General features: G+C 49.4%; 1 protein-coding gene across 1 annotated transcript in view; it reads left to right on the top strand.

Annotated features, from left to right (window-relative positions):
* Lrfn2 (leucine rich repeat and fibronectin type III domain containing 2) overlaps positions 1–19,076 on the top strand; it is a 169,149-nt gene extending 150,073 nt beyond the window's left edge. Inside the window, exon 3 of the mRNA XM_087897907.1 lies at positions 17,738–19,076. Within this exon, the coding sequence (XP_087754033.1) occupies positions 17,738–18,704 (967 nt within the window). The 3' untranslated portion in view covers positions 18,705–19,076. The remainder of the gene's footprint in view (positions 1–17,737) is intronic.
* Positions 19,077–25,105: the final 6,029 nt, after the last annotated feature.

Raw genomic sequence — 25,105 nt, 5'->3', positions numbered from 1 at the left:
TGTCAATTCTCCACATTTCAAGTGCCAGAAATGTTGGCATAAGGAGGGAACATGGGTGCCAATCTAGCCTTAGTTCTACCCAAAAACAGTCACCCAGGGCCACTTAGCAGAAAACATGGGCAGGATGCGGCTCTCTGAAATCCAAAGTGTATCAAGCGGTTATAATAGCAAAGAGACCAAGTGACCAGAGGCCTCCCAACAGCAGCAGAAGAAAGGGATGGACAGGGGACTCACCCATACACCCTTATTTAAGAGAAGTCCAGAAGAAAGGTTCTGCCTTTCTGAGTTGCCTAGTCACCAAGGACCCGCCCTCCTCCTATCATTCTCTGTCATCATTCTCAGCTCAGGTTTTGCCTTTAAGGTCACTTCCTGGTACAAAAGGTCTCCAGGAGGGCAAGCTGCTACATATCCCTCTTAGGGAACAACAGGAAGCAGGATAAAGAGCAAAGTGTGAGATTTGTCAGAAGACCCAACCATTGATGTCCACTTCCATTGTATGGGCACATATTTCTGCAAAGCTACAGTGTGCCTTCCAAAATATAGAGAAGACTGAGGGGTGACTACCTCTCCCAAAGTCTTTGACTTATACCAAGACTCATTTACTAATCCTGTGGCCAAGTCACTGCCCTCAGTCTTACTCGGTTCCTCTGTAAAACGGGTATAGATTCTTTCCTGTGTGTTTTATAATCTGGGGTGGAGGAAGAATTACATCAAGAGTTTGAATGAGAATCCTTCATCATCAACCAAGAAGTACTGAGACCAGAACATACTAGAGCAAGAAATACTGAGACCAGTGAGTACTGGGATCAGGAAGTACTGAAACCAGTGATGATCGAGACCTAGGAGTAGTACTAGGACCCCTGGGTCCTAGTACTAAAAAATACCAGGACCAAGAAATACTGGAACCAGCAAGTATTGAGACCAAGAAGTACTAGGACTAGAGAGTCTGGGGCCAAGGAGTACTAAAAACCAGGAAGTGCTGAAGTCAAGAAGACTAGAGATTACCTCTGTTGAGGAGCCTGCCCGACTTCCATTCTCGTCCCTTTGCCAGGCTAACACTTGTGTCTCCATTTTTCTAGACAAAGACAGCTGTACAAGGGAAAACTGATTTGATGAGGGAGCAGGGATTAAGGTATATGTTTGCCTGGTCAAATATGTTTTCCTGAACCAATTTCTCTGCTTGTCATCCCCCTTGCTCTAGAAGAGCTTCTGGGTTAGGGTTAGGATGAGGTCGGATGGGGACATCGCTGTAGCTTGGAGTGACTCCGCTTGAATCTCTCCCAAAATGCATCTCCTCCCCCCAGTAGGAGTAACTCAGAGAACTGGTCCTGTGGTACCCATGCATGTTTGACTCTATGAAGGTGACTGAGCCTGGAGGAGCGTCAGGGGCTTGTGGACAGTGCTGGTAGCCTCAACCATCAGAGCCGTACCAGACGCCAAATACTTCCTGAGGCTAGCCTTTCCAGGTGTTCACAGGACCCGACTTCTTTGAGACAGCTGTCACATGCAGGAGTCAGGGAGGCACGGGGTCCAGGCATGTAGACCTCCGCCTGATGTTTTCCAGCACTCTGTATCCACCATCACCCTCGGCCGTACCTCAGGACCCCTTGCTTGCTGAGCCATCCACCACCATCTACTGAGTTGGGTCAGGCTGGCATCTGATGTCCTAGCCTCTAAGGCTGGGATCACAGCATCACGTTATGATGTTATGATACCAGGACATCAAGGGTTTTTTATGATATTGGCCTACAAAGCATTTGCAATTCACATCTGGGGTGGGCCCCTATCTTCTGGAGAGACAAGATGCCCAGAGCTTCTGGTCCAGCCTCATTCTACCATGGATTTCTCATCTCTGGCTTTGAGACCGGAAAGCAAACTCTCAAAAAGAGACAGTATGAGGAGCTTGTGGAAAGAAAGACACCATGCAGAGCAGCCTTCCTTATCTTACCCGTCCCCCGCTCCCCAGCTGAGTGTGAGCCACCAGTGTGAGGATAGGGGCAGGGCTCTCCTCTCCACTCTGTCCTTCTTGCTCGAGTTTTATTTCTGTTTCTCTGATAAACTTACCTGACAAAGGCAGCTACAAGGGAGAAAAGGTTTATTGTGATTACAATGTTAGGATACAGTCCCTCATTGCAGGGAAGTCAAAGCAGCAAATAGTTACCTAGTCACGACGGATGGTTGCAACAAAATAGTCAAGTCCTCAGGCTTATGAGTAAGTGGGAAGGGAGAGAGAGAATTTAAAATATGGGGTCATGGATGTAGCTCAATTGATAGAGTACCTGCCTAGCATGCGCAAAACTCAGGCTTCAACCCCCAGCATCACAAAAACTGAATGTGGAGGTGTATGCCTCTAACCCCAGAACTCAGGAGGTGGAGGCAGGAGGATTGGGAGTTCAAGATCACCCTCAACTCTCTATTGAGTTCAGTCATTCTGGGCTACATAAGACTTTGTCTTAAAATTAAAATAAATATTTTATTTTAGGGACTGGAGAGAGGCTCAGAGGCTAAAAGCATGCGCTAGCCTTTCCAGACTTAAGCTTGGTTCCCAACAGTCACTCTGGGTGGATCACAATGATCTGTAACTCCAGTTACTGAGGATCTGCCGCCCTCTTTTGGTTTCCGCAGGCACTGTACCCACATGCACATACCCACACATACAAGATACATTTATCTATTTATTTATTTGTTTGTTTATTTATTTATTTGTTTATCTATCTATTTATTTATTTAAAATGTGCACTGGGAAAAACAAGGCAAAAGACAGCCTTGTGCCATTTCTTATGTGAGTGATCAGGGGTGACCTCTCAGGAGTGGCCCTGGAGCAGAGACCTAAAGAGATAGAAATAACCCGGCAGAGGAGGCAGTGCATGAAAGCCCTGGGTAGGACAACATGCCTGTCCTGCTGGAGAGGCAGCTAGGACTCCAAGGTATCTGGAACAGAGTTGCAGGGAGGAAGTTGAGGTGGGGCAGGACACGTCTGGTAGGGATTTCAGAGGGCAGAACAGATTGGTTCTTAGGGACGAGGGACCTGCCATGTTCAGAGAGCCTCTTTTCCCTCAACATCCACATATATGCAAAGGCCACTGGTGTATGGTGTGGAAGTGAAGCGGATGCCTCTAGACAAGGCCACGCTGAGTCTCCTGGCAGACGCCTGGCTATGTCTGTCTGTGCTGGGAACCTTATGGAGGCCCCTGAAAGGTTCCAAGTGGGAACAAGTCACTGTTGCTTCCTGTTGTGTAGCTGAGCCTCCCTCTGCACTGCTGACCCAGCTCCCCTGCCAGTGTGTCCCCCTCCCCACTATTCTCTCCTCCGATTTCTTCTCACTCTGATGACAGATCTTTTTATAGGGTCTCAAATAGCCCAGGCTGGTATCCAACTCTCTATGTGGCTAAGGACGACCTTCAAATTCTGGTTCTTCTGATTCTACCTCCCAAATGCTGGGGTTAAAGGCATGTATGGCCACACCTGGTTTTTGTGGTGCTAGAGATGGACCCCCAGGGCCTCGTGTATGCTAAGCAACCACTCTGCTCACTGAGCCACATCCTCAGCAGCCCTGCTCATCATTATTTATGATACTGTTTAATTAGCTCATTAGGCAGGCCACAGCATCCTGACAGCCCTTCACTTTCCCCAGAGGCTGAAAGGCCTTTGGGCTAGCATCTGGCTGTGATGACAGAGACAGCTATTACAGGCTCTGAAGGTGGCCTAGGGTCAGGGGCTTGGTGACCTGTTCTCTATCCCTCAGGACATACGGACAGAGTAGGCTTTTGAGGTTCTGGGCGTGGGGACAGGATCTGAAAGTTACGATGGTGATGGGGTGGCAGCTGGCCCTGAACGCCAGGGAGATATTTTTACCACCCATCAAAATGCCACCTCGTGCTCGCTGAGCTGATGCCAAGGCTGCTCCCAGTCTGCGCTCATCTCCTCCCCCGACTTCGACTGTTGCCAAGAAGGTCTGAGTGGAAAAGCTTGGAAAACTCCATGTGGGTGTGGCTGGGAGTCAGCAAGTCTCCCCCTCCAGACAGGGACTGGGGAATTTTCCAGGCTGTGGGCAGTGGCTGAGACTCCTTCTGCACTCCTCACCTCGCTTGCAAGAAACCTCAGAGGACCCCGCCCCAAGCCACCAGTTCAAAGGGCCTGACATTCTGTGTTAGAGATGCTTGGCTTTGCACTTGTAACGGGCAGAAGCCTGGGAGAGGCTGGAGTGGTTTCCTTTTGGAATGAACAGTAGAGGAAGCTGATGTTCTGGAGGGCACAGTGGGAGCCTTAGAAGCCACAAGAGGCAGAAAACATCAGGAGAGGAGGCAAGACAACCTCCAAGACCAGATGCCCTTCCTGGACATGTGGCCAAAGACTTGAGAGAGCATGGGGTGGGGAGAAGGCAGAAGCCAAGGTCCTTGGCTTCAATCCAGCTCCTTGATTGATGCAGCCATCTTGAATTTGTTTCTTCTGACTTTAAAATCAGACTTGTTGCAAATTTTATAGCATAGAAAAGCAACCAGAGTAAGAATGAGGCAGTTAAAGATATCCGCCCCAGCCTTCCCCTTCCCCCCACTATTCGCCCAGCCTTCTTACCCCCACCCTGCCACTATCCACCCCAGCCTTCTTCTCCCCCAACTATCCTCCCCAGTCTTCTCTTTTACCCCCCACTATCTACCCCAGCCTTCTCTTTTACCCCCCACACCCTCTATCCACCCCAGCCTTCCCCCTTACCCCCCCCACACCCTCTACCCACCCCAGCCTTCCCCCTTACCCCCCACACCCTCTATCCACCCCAGCCTTCCCCCTTACCCCCCCACACCCTCTACCCACCCCAGCCTTCCCCCTTACCCCCCACACCCTCTATCTACCCCCAGCCTTCCCCTCCCCCCACTACTCCTATTGTGGTGATGGTTTCTATATGAAGAAGAGTGCCCAGAGCCAGGCCTAAGGACAACTTCACCTAGGGAGATCTGATGAGGTTTCTTGTGGAGGTTCCCAGACGCAGCATGGGACCTGGCACGCACTCCACAGCTCACCTCTTAGTCTCTGACCTCCCAAGAAAGAGAATTTGAACCCAGGCCTGCCACACTCCACAAAGGGTGTCTGCACAATCCTCTTCCCAGGACAAGAGAGATGGGAAGGACCGGCGGAGTGTCTTGTTGGCAGTGGGGTACAGATGACTCACCTTCTCACTATCCCACTCCCCATTCTCTTCCTCGCGGGTACCCCCAGAATTGTCATCACTGCCAGGGGAGATGCGGTGGGAAAACAGGATGCACGAGCCCGACTGACTCTCCTGCCATTCAATCACTTCAGAGGAGTCGCAGTTAGACAAGTGGAAGAACTTTCCAGGCAGAGTTAGTGCTATTTGAGGAACAGAGCTTTGAATTGAGGACAGAAGTGGCTCAGAGGCCCTGGAAGATCCATCAGAGTCAGACAGATGCATGTCTTCCCCACGCCGAGGGAACGAAGGGAACGCATAGCTTACTGTTTGAGTCACAGCCACACTGCAGCCGCTGGGCACACTGAAGAAACCAGGCCACGACTAGACCCTAAGGACAGGCAGACTTGGGGTGGAGGGTGGAGAGTAATGGCCTGGCCTCGGTACTCCGCGAGCCATTTTTCCCTAGAGCCACGTGGCCATGGCTTTTCTGTGCTGGCATCACGGGCCAGGCAGGCGAAGAGGGCTGAGGGTCGCATCGTGAATCTCTGCCTGTGAGTTTCTGACGCAGGGTGTCTGGCAGAGGGAGTCGCTGATAGATCACAACTGGGCTGTTGACCTTGAGTCTTAAACAAAGCGAAGAATAAAAGGTCATATTTGCTCCACCAAAGCCCTGGGAGCCGTGAAATATCAGAGTGTGGATAAAGACGTCAGTAAATCAGCCACTGCCAGGAGCTGCTGCTTCGTCTTCCAGCCTGTGGTGGGCCTCCTATGGGTAGACAGGGAGGGTTAGAAGGTGAGGACTCCTGGGGACTCCAAGCAAGACTGGCTCTGGGCTTCGGTGGTGCTGCAGAGGGTCTTAGGAGGTAACACCCTCAGCCTCATCCACCTCCCAGTGACATGGTCCTCCCCGGTGTCTTCCTCTATTGCTTTCCACTGCTTTTTAAGTCAGTCTCTCATTAAACCTGGAGCTCACCAGCTGTCTAGACGGCTGGTCAGTGAGCCTCATGGACCTTTATGTCTCCTCTCCATATTACTTGGTCTGTCTGCTGTGGACACCTGGATAAGTTGCCTGTAGGCAGGGCATCTACTGAGAGGTCAGGAGGGAGCAGAGGCAGAAAAGAACAGGGTATAGTAGATGGGCAGACAGGTTATAGACCTCGCCACCCCAGGCAGCTTCCCGTAAGGAGGACATGGTTCCAAATACTCACCCCTCGCTATGGGCTCCTCATGGCTGACCACAGCCTCAGCAGCTTCCCTTTGCCTAGTGTCTTAGTTAGGTTTCCTATGGCTGTGAAGAGACACCATGACAGACTCTGATAAAGAAAGCATTTACTTGAGAGGCTTTACTTACAGTTTCAGAGGTTGCGTCAATTATGGTCATGGCAGGGAGCATGGTGGCCTGCAGGCAAAGGAGATGCTGGAGCTGAGACCGCTGCATCTTGCAGGCAACAGGAAATCAACTAACACACCAAGCAGTACCCTGAGTACCTGAAACCTCAAAGTCCGTTCCCAAAGTGACACACGTCCTCCAACAAGGCCATACCCTCTCCAACAAAACCACACTTCCTGATAGTGCCATTCCCTATGAGATTATGGGATCTTGGGGGCCAATTACATTCAAACTACCACACCTTGTAACCCGGACAAGCAGTGTGTGTGTGTGTGTGTGTGTGTGTGTGTGTGTGTGTGTGTGCAAGCTATTTTACAAACAGGAAGGCTGAAACTCTGGAAATGAAGTAACAGTAAACATCTAGCCCCTGAGTTGTGGAGGGTTTGAGCGCAGATCTCAGGCGGCTGAGTGTTGAGTGTTGTGGCTATTATTACTTGGAGTTGGTGAACTACGGCATAGTCCTCATGCAGCCGTTCCCTGCTAGCAGCTCCTCTGGCAATAGGCTTTGCCAAATTCTAGACCGTCGGAAGTGGTGGAGCGCCCCAGGTCACAGGGCAGCCACAGAAGCAGGGCAGACAGAGCCTTACTGGTTGGGTCTGAACATAAGGGTGTGTGGTGAGTGGGCTCAAAGGATGTTCATCCTCCAGCCTCCTCCATGAGCTCTCCAGGACCTCCCCTGGGTGGGACAGAGATGTCTCTTGCTGAAGTCTTTTGTCTCTAGCCTTACTCTGCCTCAGCCAGGCCAGCATGTTTATAGAGGCAGTGATGTCCGGGAGGATCAGCAGAAACACAGCAGGGACAAGTGTTGAGTGGATTTCTCTGTCCCACCAGGAGGAAAAACATCTCTCTATCTCTCTGAGGGGTGATGCAGCATAAATAATAAAAACCCAGAGACAGATATTGGGGTTCAAGCTGAAGGTCAGAAAAGCAAAGCAGCCGACCCCTGGAGAGCTCTTACCTCTATGAAATCTTCAGACTGAAAGAGAGCAAGTTCCTGTCGCAACCTGCTTTATATTCCTCTCTAGTGTTGGGATTAAAGGCGTGCACCGATGCTTTCTGGCCTGTATGGCTGACGAGTCTGGCTGTCTTGTATTCTGATCTACAGGCAAGCTTTATTTATTAAAATATAAATAAAATTTCCCTACAGGATGCCACAAAGCCTAGTATCCCTCTAGCAGAGTCAGTCAGAGCCCCACCCCTCATCCATGCTCATTACCCTCTTGTGAACGACAGCTTGTATTTCTGAGCATTCACATGTGAGTGTTGTGTGAATGGAAGCTGGAACTAGAGCAGGCTTCCCCAGAGCTTCTGCAGTCCCTGTCAACACCCATCTGCCCAGGCCATAAGAGCCAGCAGACCACAGCGCAGGGTCTGAACTTGATCTTCAGATAGTCTCCAGATGGCATCATGCCTGGTTTAAAGTATGTATTCTTTGGGGAGGGGTGCACTTGTTTGTGGGTTTATGTGTATAAGTGCATGCATGTATAAGTGTATATATGTGTTCCAATGTGCATACATTTGTGTACATGTGTACATGGGGGCCAGAAGTAAACTTCAGATATCCTTCCTCACGAGCACTCTTCACTTTTTTTTTTAAAGATTATTTTTGTCTGTGTATGAGTATGTATGTCTGTATGTGTGTATGCTACATGCATGCTGGTGCCCAGAGAGGCAGAAGGAGGCACTGGATCCCTGAGATCTGGAGTTGCAGGTGGTTGTGCATTACCCAGCAAGGGTGCTGGGAACCAAACTTGATTCCTCTGGAAGAGCAGCCAGCACTCTTAGCCACTGAGCCATCGCTCCAGCCCCTCTTTCTTTTATTTCTGAAAAGGGGTCTCTGTTTGGTCTGGAGTTTGCCGCTTCACCTTTACTGGCTGATCAGCAAGCCCCATGTCCAGATTTTTATTTTATCTTATTTTACATTATTTTATTTTATTGTAGATGATCTGTTCTGAGAACGGAACTCAGGCTTTCAGATCTTGCTGAACACAGCTTTTTGTGAGGCTTTGGGCAAATGATCTCTCTTCAGTGAGCCTCAACTTCTGATTTCCTCATTTGTTCATAGGAATGAGAGTCCCCCCCCCACACACCCACACACATAGGGTTGGTAAAGGGATTAAATTAACTTGTGCAAAATATTCAGAATAGTTTGGCATTAGTAAACATTAATAAGAGTCCATCAGGACCATCACATGTATGTTTTTCTTTATGAATTATTGTCAAACAGTCAGTCTTGATACGAAAATGTACTTCCTGGAAGGCTTTAATTCTGCCTACTGATGGTCAGGGCAGCACAGTGCTCTCGTTCCTTGGTGTCTGATGACAACTTATTATGGAGCACTTCAAACACACCAAAGTTCACATTCCAGCTCACTGTAGGCATGTAACCCAACACAATGCCTTGGTATGCTACAGCTCATCCCTGTCCATGTGTCTTCCAGTACTGACTACTATGCCAGCACTGCCTAAATAGTGGGAGAGCTTTTGTTTCAGGAATTGTGACTACAAAAAAATAGCCAGGATCGGAGGCAAGAGTTCAGTGGACAAGGGGTTTGCCTTGCAAGCACAGAACCCAGAGTTTGGATCCCTATAATCCATGTAAAAGACTGGGCACAGCAGTGTTTGCAACCCCAGCACTAGCAGGACAAAGAAAAGGGACCCCCAATCCTTCGCTAGGCTTGAGGTTCAGTGAAGAAACTGTGTCCCAAAAGAGGCAGAGTGCAATAAAAGAAGACACCTAATATCTGCCACCTTGCTCTGACCTCCACAGGCTACTTACACTCATGTGCACACACATATTCCACACACAGACACACACACAGATACACACACACACACACACGCACATACACACATCAATCCATATTTAGAAATTTTGTTCACTTATGGCACAATGTGTTGAATTTGGAGACAAAAAACTTGCAGATGCAGAGGGCTGAGGGACTTGCCACCCTGGCCCAATCACTTTTGACTGAATGGGGGGTTGAGCAGGCTGTCTATTGACTTAAGGCTCTTTCTTCAGCTGTGATCATCACTGCATAGAATAAAGATACTGCCTGATACAACCTGTGTGTAGCTTTCACAGGGCAAGAACTTGATGTGAGTATACTTGTGTGCTTCTGAACCAGTCACATCTCCTTTCGTCCTGACTATTGATGTTGGGGGCAAACAACCCCCTTTGGGGCTCATGGGCCTGGGTGAAGCTAGAAAGCAGGGTGTTTGCCTTTATTTAATGAGACAATTTCTTGTGGTCTTAACTCATGGAGGCTAGTGGATGGCAGATGTGGGGCTGTGAAGATGGGTAACAAGGATGCAAAAACAGGAAGTGAAGCAAACAGCTTGGCAGGACCTCGCTACATGAGTACCAAAGCTCAGTAGGCTGCCGTGGTGTGTCTGATAGAGGCAATGGAGACAGATCCTCTAGAATGGCTGGTTCTGGGGAGCTGAAGGGGATGGGGCTGGAGGAACAATGAAGATAAAAGAGGAAGTGTTCGTTGATAACACAAAAAAGTCAAAGACTTTTCTTTAGGCATAGATCAGTCACTTCCTCTAACACAAATCTCTATGTTTACCCTTGCTTTGGTCACTGGCGAAGGACAGACTTTTGAATCTCTTCATCTCACTAGAGGAACTGCATGAGACTGGGAAGCCTCACTGCTTCGGCAGAACAGTGCAATAGATTTAATCCAGTGTGCGTTCTACCATCTGGTGTCATCTATCACACCTGTGAGGATACTTGTTTCAAGGATACTGAGGCCTTCTTGTCCTCTAGACAGGCAAGATCAAATCTCCACCCAGGCCAATGCAGAACAGAAGGAGCATGTTGGGGATGCATTCCTGCTCTTAAAGGTCCACCTTTCATCTATTTGCCAAAATGCACCACTTCGACTTAGCTGCAAGGGATGCAGGCAAATATGGATGGAGATGGGAGACCTTGTGGATTAGTCCCTTGACTTGTTGACAGTGGCAAGATACCTGCAAAAAGACTTTTGGAAGGAAGGGTTTATTCTGACTCACAGTCTGAAGTTATAGGCCTTCAGGGAAGGTGGCAGGAGAGTAATGTAGCTGGCCATGCCGTGTCTGAGATAGAAAGCAGAGAGACGGATGAACTGGTGCTCAACTGGCTTTGTCTTTGCCTCCTCCTTTTTCAGTCTGGGTCTCAAACATATGGGCCTGTGCTACCCATATGCAAGGCAGGCTTTCCTTTTTCAGTTAGTCTTCTAGGAAAACTTCCTCCAGTCACAGAGTGTCTCCTAGGTGACTCTAAGTACTGCTGACATTGGAGGTTAACCATTAAATCATGGAACCAGAGACTGAGTTCTGGCACTCAGTCTAAAGGCTTGACCTTTAGGACCAGCATGCCTGTTCTTGGGGGAAACTGTGCCATTAGGAAATAGTAGATCTAATTTGCTGTTGTCTGTAGGTCACAGAGGAGGTCCCTTCAGAACATCAGAGGATGGGGGTTCTAGGAGAAGGGGCAGAGTATTGACTGATATTGATAGTTACCAGAGCTTTTTGTATCATATCTACATAAACACACACACACACACACACACACACACAGAGAGAGAGAGAGAGAGAGAGAGAGAGAGAGAGAGAGATACACAAATGCATACACACATACACATAATCACAATGATACTTCTCAGACAGATTCACAACCCCCCATACACATAATTTTTCTCTCACATATAATTTTTAAATACATATATGCTTATACATACCAAGTCCATAGTTTGTATCCATGAAAGGTCTTCAGATGCCCAAGTACTAATTCCTAAGGAAAGAAAAGTACCTCTCTGGAAAGCTCTCAGACACATCCAGGATCTTAGAGATCACTATGAGAGAGACGGGGAGAGGGAGAGGCAGGGAATTGAAACAACCATTTAGACCTCTTCTGGTTTTGAATAAGTGTCAATACTTATCAAGGCAGTGCAGAGCCAGGGATCGACAATGCTGAAAACGGTAAAGAAACACCTTCTAGACCAGCGCCTCTCAGGGCACTCCTTAGGAAAGCCTTACTTTCTTCTTCTTAATTTGTTGCAGAACAAAGTTACAAGAACATAACTGGAATAAATTCTCAGAAAACCTATCACATGCTTGTATGTGACAACCAGTGCTAAATCTCTGCAAAACATGGGCACTTATCCCTGTCTTCTGTATTCTCTGAACGTCGATCAGGGACAGACGGTTTGTAGGCCAGCATCCATTTGTGTATCGTACTTACACGATTCTCTGTCCTCCATGGAGCAGCGAGGATGTGACAACTCGGCTGGCATTGGTCAGTTAGGGTTACTCCATTTTAGTCCTCTATGCCCTGACCACCTCTTTGATTGGAGGTCCTTGTACAGTTTCTGTTCCCCTGTATCATGTCTGCTTAAACTATTTCTGCTATCAAGATTCCAGGCATGCAGGTCTGTGAAATACATATTAGATCAAACATTTATTGATAACAGCCCATCAAGAAATTGATTTTTGAACAATTCCTTGGTATACATACAATTTTGCCGTGTGTTGAAGAGCAAAGCAAATTTGCATACTAATGAGATGGATATGCTTGTTTATTTTTAAATGAAGAATTAAATCTTGGCTGAATATTTGATACTGGAGAATGTGGAGTATCTTCAACATTTTTGAGAGTTGATTGATATTTTGATTTTGTAATCTGCAATACTGAGAATGCCACTTTGCATAAATACATAATATAAAATGCCAAAAGGATATTTATGGCCATTTCAAAAGAAATTGACAGAAATTCTGTCCTAATCCCAAGCCAAAAAATCATTTAATTTGAGTTTTCGTGCAACTCAAGCCAGCAGCTCAAACAACAATTTTTAAAATCAAACACAATACAATCCAAAGATATATAATTGGATACTTTCATGCTGGGCAAGAATGGAAGGAAAATAATAAAATTTTGCTTTTTATAATTAAGCCAGTATGTTTCAATAGAGCAGAAATCTCTGTATGTGTAGTAAAAACACTAAAATATTCAATAGCCTGGTCTGAGGTGTTCCAGGCAGAGTTTGTTGGCTGGGCTTGGCGTGACAACAGAGACAGTGCGATGTGTACACACTGCAGGCTCAGAATCAAGGCTTCGGTGTCACGGGATGCAGACAGTGTGATATGTGCACACTGCAGGCTCAGAATCAAGGCTTCGGTGTCACGGGATGCAGACAGTGTGATATGTGCACACTGCAGGCTCACAATCAAGGCTTTGGTGTCACGGGATGCAGACAGTGCGATGTACACACTGCAGGCTCAGAATCAAGGCTTTGGTGTCACGGAATGCAGACAGTGCGATGTGTACACTGCAGGCTCAGAATCAAGGCTTCGGTGTCACGGGATGCAGACAGTGCGATGTGTACACACTGCAGGCTCAGAATCAAGGCTACAGTGTCACGGGATGCAGCATGGGTGAATGCTGCCAGAAGCACATTGGATGTATTGTAAATTAGACTTTGTAGTAATTTGGGGCTATTGTGTTCTCAGAAATGTGCAGGTGTTGCTGAAATGTTCGCTACAGTTATGGCAGTTACATGTTAAATGGTCCCATAAGGTGGTCATGACATGAAGTTTAAAAAATCAATAACAATTTTTTAAGTGTGTGTGTGTGTGTGTGTGTGTGTGTTACTATATACGCATGAATGTAGTTGCCTGTGAAATTCAGAAGAGGGCATTGGATCCCCTGGAGTTACAGTCTGCTGTGAGCCACCCAGTGTGGGAGCTGGGACTTGAACTCAGATCCTCTACACAAGCAGTATGCACTCTTAGCTGCTGAGCAATCTCCCTGGTTGTGTGCTCTCAGCTGAAAGCTAGACTCTAAATTTTGCCTTCCGCCTCCCCAGGCCAGGCCTGACTGGCTTGCGATGCTCCTACCTGAGCAGGGAAAGTTAGAGGGTGTTGGGGCGGGGTTGAATATAAGCAGTGGTCTCGGTTGGAATTTCTGAGAAGGAACTTTGGTGGCCACTTGTGAGTCACAGACCCTTAGCAAGTGACTTAGGAGCTATGTCATTTTAACATCCAGGTCCCAAGGTGAAATATCCAAGTATAGAGTTGGGGATGGTTGTTTAGCTGGTAGAGCTACCCGACTGATGGGCTGGAATGTAGGAGGAACACAGAATTCTGGACTTGCTTCAAGAATTACTGGGTAGCTTTCATAAGGACGGCATGATAGGGTGTGTAAGAACTTACAGGTAGTAGAGGAGCTCCATTTCGAGCCCTAGATCTGACTAGCACCCACTTCACATGGTTCTCTGGTACCTAAAAGTTACTGGATGCCTTGGATTGGGGCAAATTCTTCTGTTGTTGAAAACCCCAGTTCAGGCCACAGACACTACATGGAAAGGTCAGTGGAAGAACAGTGAGAACAGGATCCCTGGGGCTTACTGACCAGCCAACCTCGCTTAGCCAATGCACTCCCAGTGACTGAGAGTATTACTTCTAAAAATCAAGGTGGAGAAGCCACCTTAGGAACAATACCTATGGTTTACATCTGGCCTCCACATACACACATGTATATACATCTGTGCGTGCACACACACACACACACACACACACACACAGAGAGAGAGAGAGAGAGAGAGAGAGAGAGAGAGAGAGAGATAAGATCCCCATGAACTGTACTTGGTCCTAGCTCTGTCACATCTCTGAAGGGAAGAGCAACTTCCTTTCTAACTCAGAGTGACAGTCATGACTTTCTTCAAGGTGTCAGGAGGTTGAATGAAACCATGTGCGCACAGAAAGGACCAGTAAAAACTGGCAGCTACTACTAGTAAAAGCAAACTTGATTCTGCCAGCCAGGCCAGAAAGGTTTAGCTTTCTCTCTCTCTCTCTCTCTCTCTCTCTCTCTCTCTGTACGTGTGTGTGTGTGTGTGTGTGTGTGTGTGTGTGTGTGTTTGAGTGCACATGTGTGTGCACGCGCGCATGCCTGAGCACTTCCATGTGCTTAAGTTGGCCAGAACAAGGTGTCAGAGCCCCTGGAGCTGAATTGCAGGCAGTTATGAGCTACCTGACATGGAGATGCTGGGGCCTGAACTCAGGTCCTCTACAGGAGCAGCGAGTTCTCATTACCACTGAGTCAAGCCCTTTTCTTTTCTCCGACTGTTTGTACCAACAGCAGAGCCATTTCTGATTCCCTAGAAAGCACAGCTAACCTCCAACTGACTTCTGGGCTCATGATCCATGTCCTAGGCTGTTAGGACTAGACACATTAAGTGTGGAAAGTCGTGTTCAGAGCAGGTTCTCCAGGCACAGGGACGCAGTCTCCTCTCTCAGGGCTGTACTCTTGCAGTCCCCACAAGCCAGTGAGACCACGCTGGGCTTGACCCAGATCCATAGCCACACTACCTGGCTAGAGTCTCGCTCCACTTCCCCATCTTGAAAGTGAGGACTGTGGAGCCAATCCTGTGAAGCTTAGAGGACAGACAACAAACAAGGAGCAGGTCAGACTGCTGAGCCTACAGCTGCCGCCAGGCTCTGTCCTTACTGGCATTAGGTCCTGCTGCTCTGGTCGGCACCTCAAGACACCAGGAGAAGGAACTGGTGGACCTCAGTGTCTCCGGTAGCCCTGAAGCACTGGTCACACCAGGGCTCAATCTTGGGTCCTGCCCAGGCTTAGAAACTTGTAGGTGGTCACGAGTCACAGAGGGCACTGTGCTCTGGGGAAACGGGTGTGTGATCAGTTCCGTGCAGTGAGGACTTAAAACAACAACAACAAAACACCAAAACCCTTTATTTAGAGCCTAGCAAGATAGCTTGGAGGGTGAAGACACTTGCTACGAAGCCTGACAACCTAAGTTCACTTCCCGGGTCCCTTACGGTAGAAGAGAGAACAGACTCTGGCCTCCACACACACGGCATGGCATGCATGCCTCCCCACCCCCCCCACCCCCACGGCATGGCATGCATGCCTCCCCACTCCTCCATACACACGGATGGCATGCATGCCACCCCACCCCTCCATACACATGGCATGGCATGCATGTATCCCCACTCCACAAACAAAATAAATATACAAAATGCAATAGAAAACAGAATTCCTTTAAACATTGTTATTAGTGTGTGTGCGCACATGCATAGATGCAACGGTGCATGTATGGAAGACAGTTTTATAGAGCTGATTCTCTATTCCCATCTTTTCAGAGTTCCAGGGTAGTATCCACTGAGCCATCCTGACAACCCCCAATAAAGAATTTTTTCAATAAAAAAAAAGAAAACTTATTCCCATATCTGTCAATGACTGAGAAGTTAATCCTAGCTGTGTGACCTTGGGCAAACCATCTAACTTCTCTGAGCCACAGACATTTCTCTGTACTCTGAAATAAGAGCACGGTTGTCACTCTGAGTGGTCATAGTGTCTGGATAAAGAGAAGGCTGCAAAGTCCCAGAGAGACCTAAGATGCTGGTCTGCAGGACTTAGCTGGCCACCGCTGCTAGCCTCTTCCAGCCCATACCCTGTGGGGCAGGGGTACAGTTGGGGCTTGGAGAATCGATCTCCTTTAAGAGAACTCCCAAGCAGGCTGGGCCAGGACAGCACCCCCAGGGATTGATGGGCTGTCAATAGCTGTCAGCTTCGTCCTCCCAGCAGGTTCCCAGGTGGAAGTCTTCAGGCACAGCTACTTCATATTTGATATCTTAACCATTTTGCTTGGCTCTGAGTTTGAGAGGATGGATGGGAGTCAATTGAGCCATTTTGTTCCCAAGGGACAGGAGGGTGGAAGGCTTTAGAGATAGAAAAGGGGTATAGGAAAGCTTCAGGGGGTGTCTTTATTCTGAGGCTGACCTGTCTATAGGAATGCCTATGGGAGTGGCCCAGACCCCATCTCTAGGCAGAACAAGCTGGATGCTGGTGCAGGAGAATTTTCTGTATTCTGTCAATCATGTTTTAAATAAACGCTGATTGGCCAGGCAGGAGGTGTAGGTGGGAAAACCAGACAGGAAGTGGAAATGATGCAAGGGGAGCAGGAGAATTCTGGGGAGGAGGAAGTAGATTCCTCCCACTCCTGCCCAGACAACCGAAGCAGCAGGATGTGAGCTACCCCACTGAAAAAGGTACTGAGTCACATGGCTAACATAGATCAGAAAAATGGGTTAATCAAGATGTGAGAGTTAGCCAGTAAGAATCCTGACCTAATGGGCCAATCAGCTTTCTAACTTACAGAGATCTGTGTGTGATTTTTCTCTGGGACTAAACAGCTGGGGGGGGATGGGCAGCATAGAAATCCAAACAAGCAGGCCCCCTCATGTTACAGGATGCCATGACAAAGGTCTTGGCAATCACCTGTTTCCAAGATTCCAGAAGGTTTCCCCAGGACAACTCAGGCTACCATGGGCACGGCCCCATGTGGGGACATTGATTCATAGCAATCCTTTCTCAAAGATGGAGGGACCAGGCAAGGCCTTCCTAGCCTAGGAACTCTGCTACAGGTCTCTCGGATGAGCCAGTTTGCTGACAGAATGTGACAGCTCTGTGGGAGTCAGGGTGACCTCCTGGGCTTCAGTGGGTCAATGCCTACCCCTCTGAGCAGCATGTTCAGTCTCTGTCACCTGCTCTCTCCTGTTCACACCAGCAGCCTGCAACAGGAACTGCTCCTTCCCAAAGCAAAGGCCCAGAGAGGCCTCCAGGACCCCTGAGGACCTCTAGTGTTAGGGGATGGGTGGAGGGATGTTAGCAACACGTGGGGGAGGGGCAATCACCCCACTAATTACTGAGCCTTCCTTGTCCCTCCCAGGTGCCTTTGCCCTTCTCTGTTGCCCACCCCCTGGCCCCACCTCCACCTCTGTCCCATGTCTAGATGCCTTTCCTCACCCATACATTCAACTATCATTTTATTTTCTTCACCTTTGAATTCATTGCCTTACTTTTGGGCACTTACTTAGTCAGACCTGGAGGAATGTTCTCTGTCTCCTTCCTTTTCTCTGACACTCCATCCCAAACATTTCTCTCTCGTCTTTGCTTTCACCCCAACTGTCCCCTGCATCTTCCAGATCATGTCTGTCATGGTTTTACCATTTTCTATGCCACACCCCTAATTCTTGCCCCTTCCTGCCTCCTTCCTCCCTCCCTTCTGGTCACCGTTTATCCACCATTTCCACCTTCCCCGGTCTCTGCCATCCTCTCAGTGGGCCTGCATGTGTCTCTGTGGCTGCTCCCCATCACCCCACCCTTTCTTACTCTCTGTGTCTGCCTCCCTCCCCAGGATGATCCCAGCCTCCAACAAGGCCTTCGTGGTCAACAACCTGGTGTCCGGGACGGGCTACGACTTGTGTGTGCTAGCCATGTGGGACGACACGGCCACGACGCTCACGGCCACCAACATTGTGGGCTGCGCCCAGTTCTTCACCAAGGCTGACTACCCACAATGCCAGTCTATGCACAGTCAGGTCCTGGGGGGCACCATGATTCTGATCATCGGGGGTATCATTGTGACCACACTGCTGGTCTTCATCGTCATCCTCATGGTCCGGTATAAAGTCTGCAACCACGACACCCCAGGCAAGATGGCGGCAGCCACTGTCAGCAATGTGTACTCGCAGACCAATGGGGCCCAGCCTCCACCTCTGGGTGGGATCCCTGTTGGGCAGCTTCCTCAGGCACCACCCAAGGTTGTGGTGCGGAATGAGTTGATGGACTTCAGCACAAGCCTGGCCAGGGCCTGTGACTCTTCTTCCTCCAGCTCTCTGGGCAGCGGGGAAGCTGCAGGCCTGAGCCGGGGTCCCTGGAGGCTCCCACCCCCTGCTCCTCGCCCCAAGCCCAGCCTTGACCGCTTAATGGGAGCCTTTGCCTCCCTGGACCTCAAGAGTCAAAGGAAAGAAGAACTTCTAGACTCCAGGACTCCAGCAGGCAGAGGGGCAGGGACATCAGCCAGGGGCCACCACTCAGACCGAGAGCCACTGCTGGGGCCCCCGGCCACCCGTGCCAGGAGTCTTCTCCCTTTGCCCCTGGAGGGCAAGGCCAAAAGAAGCCACTCTTTTGACATGGGAGACTTCGCAGCTGCAGCTGCAGCTGCTCCTGGTGGCTATAGCCCCCCTAGGCGGGTCTCAAACATCTGGACGAAGCGCAGCCTGTCTGTCAACGGCATGCTCTTGCCCTTTGAGGAGAGTGACCTGGTGGGAGCCCGGGGGACATTTGGCAGCTCAGAGTGGGTAATGGAAAGTACTGTGTAGCTGGGGTGGGCGCACCCTTCCTCCCACTCTCGGTGGGAGAGCAAGGGGACAGAGTCAGCACTGGCAAGTGTTTGTGGAGTTTCCATGGTGATGTTTACATCCAGGGACAGTCTTGTCTCCCTGTCAACAGCCTCATGTCCTTCTGCCCAGCTACACCTCTCTCCCCATGTCACCTTCCCATGCCTGTCCCCACCACCCAGCGGGGTGTGCTCAGGGAATGGGACTCACTCAAGTGTCAGACTGAGCCCTGAGTGTTTGGAGAGGCAGCAGACTGCCTTTCTACTCACAGATGTAGCGACAAGCAAGCGGCTTCGGATTGCTTATGGATCCAGTGTTGTTTTGATTTCTTAATTTATTTTTCCATTTCCCAGACTCCTCTTCATTCTTCTGGAAAATCGAGAGTGTGCTCTACGTGTGAAAGTGTGTTCCTAGAAGCCTGGTGGGATGAGGCAAGGGTGGGTGGGAGTCAGCAAGATTCTGGGTATTCTGTGGAAACTCAGCACAGAGACCCCATAGACCCTACCTCAAGACCCTATAATCCCTTCCCAGAGACCCCCTAACCCCTGTCCAGAGGCCCCATAACCCCTGGCCAGAGACCCCTAACCCCTGGCCAGAGACCTCATAACCCCTGGCCAGAGACCCCATAATCCCTGCCCAGAGACCCCATAACCCCTGGCCAGAGACCCTATAATCCCTTCCCAGAGACCCCCTAACCCCTGTCCAGAGGCCCCATAACCCCTGGCCAGAGACCCCTAACCCCTGGCCAGAGACCTCATAACCCCTGGCCAGAGACCCCATAATCCCTGCCCAGAGACCCCATAACCCCTGGCCAGAGACCCTATAATCCCTGCCCAGAGACCCCATAATCCCTGCCCAGAGATCCCATAACCCCTGTCCAGAGACCCTATAATCCCTGCCCAGAGACCCCGCAATCCTTGCCCAGAGACCCCATAACCCCTGCTCAGAGATCCCATAACCCCTGCACAGAGCCCCATAGTCCCTGCACAGAGCCGTATAGACCTTGCCCAGAGACCCTATAGCCCCTGCCCAGAGACCCCATAACTCCTGCCCAGAGACCCCATAACCCCTGCCCAGAGATCCCATAACCTCTGTCTAGAGACCCCATAACCCCTGCACAGAGACCCCATAGCCCCTGCCCACAGACCCCATAAACCCTGGCCAGCCCAAAGCCTGCTCTGGGATGTGTGAATGACCCAGTTTCCTTTCATTCCCAGACACCACACCCACACCCAGCAAAACAAACTAAGTTAGAGAGTTGATCCCAAGCTTCAGGTGGGCCTGAGAGAGGGTTTGTAATGTGGGGCAGAAGGGATGTACCTTGAGGGCACCTCCTCTTCTCCTGGGAACAATGATCTGTGCTGATCAAAAGAACTCTTATGTGAAGGAGATGAGGCATTGGGGGGCACTTTGGATCCCAAGTCTGGTTTCTGGAGGCATGAGAATAGGTCACTGAATGACCTGGGAAAGACCCATTCTCTCTTTGGACCTCAGTGTCCCTCCTGGCAAAGCCCTTGGAAGGTCCTAGAAGGCTTCCAAAGGTGAAGTAGGTCTTCCCAACTCTAGGTGACCACCTGAGTGAAGCATGACCTATGGGTCAATCCCGACCCTCTCATGTCACAGCGGGAACATGTAAGAAGCTTCCGGCGGAAGCTGAACTTCTTTAAAACATTCTTCCAGAGAGCTCAGGAGGGATCTGTAATCAACCCGTGCTTAAACTGTCCTCCCTCTCTCCAGAGCACGAGGCTTACCTAAGCCAGAGCAGAGGCCAAGGCTGCTTGCCTCCTGGGGAGGTTTTTCGACTCCACGATCCTGTCTTCCCCGCAACCAGGGCGGTTCTGGGCACAGAGTCAGTGCCTTGCCTGTTCCTTAAGATGATGTTCAGGGTGCTCACAGTGGAATGAGGGGTGCCTTCTCATGGCTCCCTGCGGAGTATTTGTCCAAGGAAACAATGGAGTAGGAGCAGAAGGGGGTCTTGGCTCATGTCCATCTGGGCATGAACCCACCCCGCCCCTCCTCCCACACACCTGAAGAAGAGCTGCTTTAGAGAGTGACAGCCTGCCTCTGCCAGGTCTGGGCTCTGTCTCCTGCCTTCCAGCTCTCTCCTCGGAGCCTGCGTACTACCTCTCCCTCCTTCCTGTCTTCCTAACCTCACCATTCGGTCTAGCCTGCACTCCCTGTTTCTACGTGCCAGGCATACAACCTGCAGAGCCTGCAGGTGAGAGCATGCTTCAGTGTCTGATGAACTCAGAGTCCCATCCAAGAACACAACACACAGAGATGGCACTGTCTCTGCAGATGACCCTGTGGCTCCAGCCAGGGAGCCTCCCATTCCACACCTGCATCCTCCTTCCCTCCTTCCTTTGCCTTTTCTCCCCTCCCTTTCCCTTCTCAGCCCTCCTATTGCTGTTCCCTTCTCAGCCTGCTGCCTCTCCCCAAATCATTTTCCAGTGCTGATAAAGTCAACCGAACCCCAGACTATTGTCTCCAGAAACCCCAAACCATTTTCCACACTAGTCTAGTCTCCAGGGAATGTCCCTTTTCTGTCATACTAACCCATTGGAAGGACATTTCTAGGGCCAGGGTATAGGTCATCTGGCAGAGTGCCTGCCTAGCATGCACATGGCCCTGGGTTTGACCCTCAGCACCGTGTGAACTGGCTGTGGGGGGTACATGCCTATAATCCAGGACTTGGAAGGTGGATGCAGGAGAATCCCAAGTTTGAGGTCATCCTTTGCTACATGATAAGTTTGAGGCCAGTCTGGGCTATACAAGACCCTACTTCAAAACAAAACAACCCCCCCCCAAAGGAAACCCCTCTTCTTTCCTTATCTCCTACTTTCCTGCTTCAATTTCCCACTGCACACGTTCTACCCATCCTGTTAGAGTAATCCGAAGAGGAAGTGGTCCCAAAGACCACCTTCTTTCTCGCCTTTGGACAACCCGCTGTCTCTCCTGGTCAGCAGCTCAGGGCCATGGTAGCATGCTATGTAACTGCTTTTGTGTCCTCGTGTTTCTGACTTGGACGGGGAAGCAACGCGCCCAGGGTCAGAATGTAAGTGTCCATCTTCTCCTCTTAAAAAAGGTCAGGTAAAATGCACACTTTTAAAAAGCAGCCACACCGCATTGCCTGGGAGGGGAGGAAAAAGAATCTTCTCGTATCTGTGGATGTCTGCTCCTCATTTCTCTGGAAGCTCTTGGTTTCCTGAAGATGACTCTGAAGTGCCATTTTCCCCTGGCACCTGCATTTGTGAGTGCCTGACGAGAGTTTGCTTCCTGCCAAGTTCGTGTACAAGGTGCGAGCATCTTCTGACGTGCAGAGAGGGCCTGTCCCCCTGTGACAACCAAGACGGGAGAGGTCTGTCCTCAACCTTCCCTAGTGTCTCTCTAGCCTCTTCTGGCCATGATGAAGCAAATCTACCAGCCTGGCCCAGCCTTTTTTATGTCCAGGGTTGTGGTTGCTGCCTTACAGGGCCATGGGAACATACGTGCCTTCCCAGCATTTTGACTGAGCAGCAGATAACACTATTTATCAAAAGCTTGCCTATATTCATTAGCACTAATAGTAGAGGCAAGGTGGCCAGGAGTTCAGGTGAACCTTGACTACACAGTGAATTGTAAGCCAGTCTGAGCTACGTGAGACCCAGCTTTAAAATAAGGAGTGGGGGCTGGAGGGGTGACTTAGCAATTAAGAGTATTTGCTGTTCTTGAAGAGGATCCAAGTTTGGTTCCCAGCACCCATAGCAGGCAGCTCACAACCACTTACAACTCCAGTTCCGGGGAAATCCAACACTTTTTTTCTGGCCTCCGTGAACACCCACAAAATGGTGACAGACACTCACACAGACACATATACATACACACACGTTTCTGATGCCTTGCTGGTAACCAAATGCAAGGTGAAAAGGCCAATGTGTCCCGAGCACACAGCCTCTGAGCCTGTCTTCATGCACTGTCTAGAGCAGGGCCACCCAACAGAACAAAATAGGAGGTCCGCTATAATTTTGGATTTTCTTGTAGCCACAGTAAACAAAGTATGAACAGGTAAAATTAATATTACTAAGATGCCTTATTCAAATCTGTATATCTAAAATGCTCTTTCAATAAGCAGTCACTATAAAATTAGGGAAGATACTACACACACACACACACACACACACACACAATCTGGTGTGTATATTTTGTTTGTACTTTCAATCTCATCTTGGACTGACCACTTTTAAAGGACCCGAGTCCCACTTGTGGCTAGTTCAGATGGGCATATTGGGCAGTGTGATTCTAGGCATTTAAAGGGCTTCGAGGCACAGCTTCTGCAGGATGAAGAGAAATGTCTTCTGAATTCCTGTGGCATCCTGCAGTTTCCAGGTTCAGTGCTTCACGTGTCCCCTAACGTCTCACTATGTCATCTCTATGTTCTCTCACGGTAGATGAAGCCCTCAGTGCTTTGAAGGGTTAAGGAATCTGTCCAAGGTCACGTGAGAAGTCTGACTGCAAAGCCCGAGCTCTCTTCAGAACACATCCCTCCCACCCACTCCACAGGGTTCTCCTCCTTCCAGCCAGGTACAGGTGACATTGAACAACACAACAACTTCTCTTTGGAGCCCTTGATTTGGTCTCAGTTCTGACAGCCTCTGAGGCACTGACTCTGGGCTCAAAGTCATGGTTAAATGCTCGTGCTGACCGCACTTTGGGCTTTCTGTCTTAGTCAAGAGTTTCTACTGCTCTCAAGAGCCATCATGGCCATGGTAATTCTTATAAAGTAAGACATTTCATTGGTGAGGCTCACTTACAGTTTCAGAGGTTTAGTCCATTATCACCATGGCAACAGGAAGTCAACTGTGACGCTGGGAAGTAGTAAGATTATGGGGGTCAATTTCGTTCAAGCTACCACACGGACCTTCCTGTACCCACAGCACCTACCTTTTACTGGCCAGGAGACATCTATAGACTGGACTACGCTGCCCAGCTTATCCTGCAATCACCCCTTCTCCCCTGGGGTAACTTCCAGGAAGTCCTGTGGCTAGCCAGCCTCATCTGGTCCCTTCTGCCAGAATATACAAATCCCCACACCAGCATGTAACCACAACCAAACCCACCTTCTTACTCCTGCTAGTCCCAAACCCTTGTTCTCCTCAGGAAGCTACTTTCTGTCAAGATCTACCTCCCCGTGGAGGGACACCTTTTGGCCAGCCATCTTTGCTAGATATGATGTGGCTGAAAGAGTATAACCCCAGCCGATTGTCAAACTTTTTGGCAAAGAACTAACCCCACTTCTCCGCTTTCCTGGTATTGACACATCCTTGGGTTTCCCTAAGAGGGAATGTTTCTCATTTCCCCCATTGCAAATATTGAAATTCCAAGAGACACGTTTTTCTCAAAGGATGTTATTTTTAGTTAAGTAGTTGAAAATGTCAAGATGTCAGGCTCCCAGTTCTTGCATCGACAGTCTGGGGTACGGAGTTTTCCACAGTACGATCCATCTCTGTGTGCTTTCCGCTCAAGTCTCAGGGTATCTGTAGGTTTGAGTGGGCCCCCTCTGTCTTCTTCCTGTAGCCCTTGAGAATTCTGCAAGCTGCAGCTGGAGGTACAAACTGGCTTATTGAAAAGAAAGATGGCAGGCAGACAACAGTAAAACCTGAATATGCTTGAAGTATCGCATCTAGATTCCCGCACCTAGACCTTCTATCCCACACACCTGGCAGAGGCAAGAGTTTGTTGTGAGAAAACAACATTTCACAGATAAACACCTGAGCTTCCCCAGTCTGTAGAACAGAACCAGATCCATTCCAGATGTTTCCTGACATCTGCAGGAACAATGGCCCTTCACAGTTTAAAAATATCTAAGTGTGCTTCACATTGTAGACTCGGCTTCCAGCCCTTAGGGTGCCTCTCTGTTTCCTCACCAGGTGACTTGTACAACAAAGCTCTTAGGGTTCCTTCCAGGCAGCATCCCACTGAAGGAAACACCATGTTCCCCCAGACCCAAGAAAGGCTCAGCCTCTGCCTCCCATGTGAGTTTAGTTTCTTGTTATTGGAACAACATTGCTGACAAAGGCACCTTGAAGAAGAAAGGGTTTTCTCAGCTCATGGTTTGTAAGGGGATGTGGTCCATCATGGAGGCAAAGGCATGGTCACATGACATCCAAACAGGAAGCAGGAAGAAGAGTGTTGGTTTCCGGCTCTTCATTCAGTCCTGGACCCCAGCCAGTAGGATAGTGCCACCCACACTTAAGGTGGGTCTTCTTTGTTCAGTTAAATTTCTCTGAAAACAGCTCACAGATGTGCCTGGAGACATATTGCCTAGGTGATTCTATACCCCATCAAATCAACCTTCAGTATTAACCATAACTTCTGTGTTTCTTAGTCCTCATCATTGCCATGGT

The sequence above is a fragment of the Myodes glareolus genome, chromosome 18, assembly GCF_982192425.1.
Source record: "Myodes glareolus chromosome 18, mMyoGla1.1, whole genome shotgun sequence".
NCBI classification, from domain to species: Eukaryota; Metazoa; Chordata; class Mammalia; order Rodentia; family Cricetidae; genus Myodes; species Myodes glareolus.
This window is presented reverse-complemented; position numbering and strand designations above follow the sequence as displayed.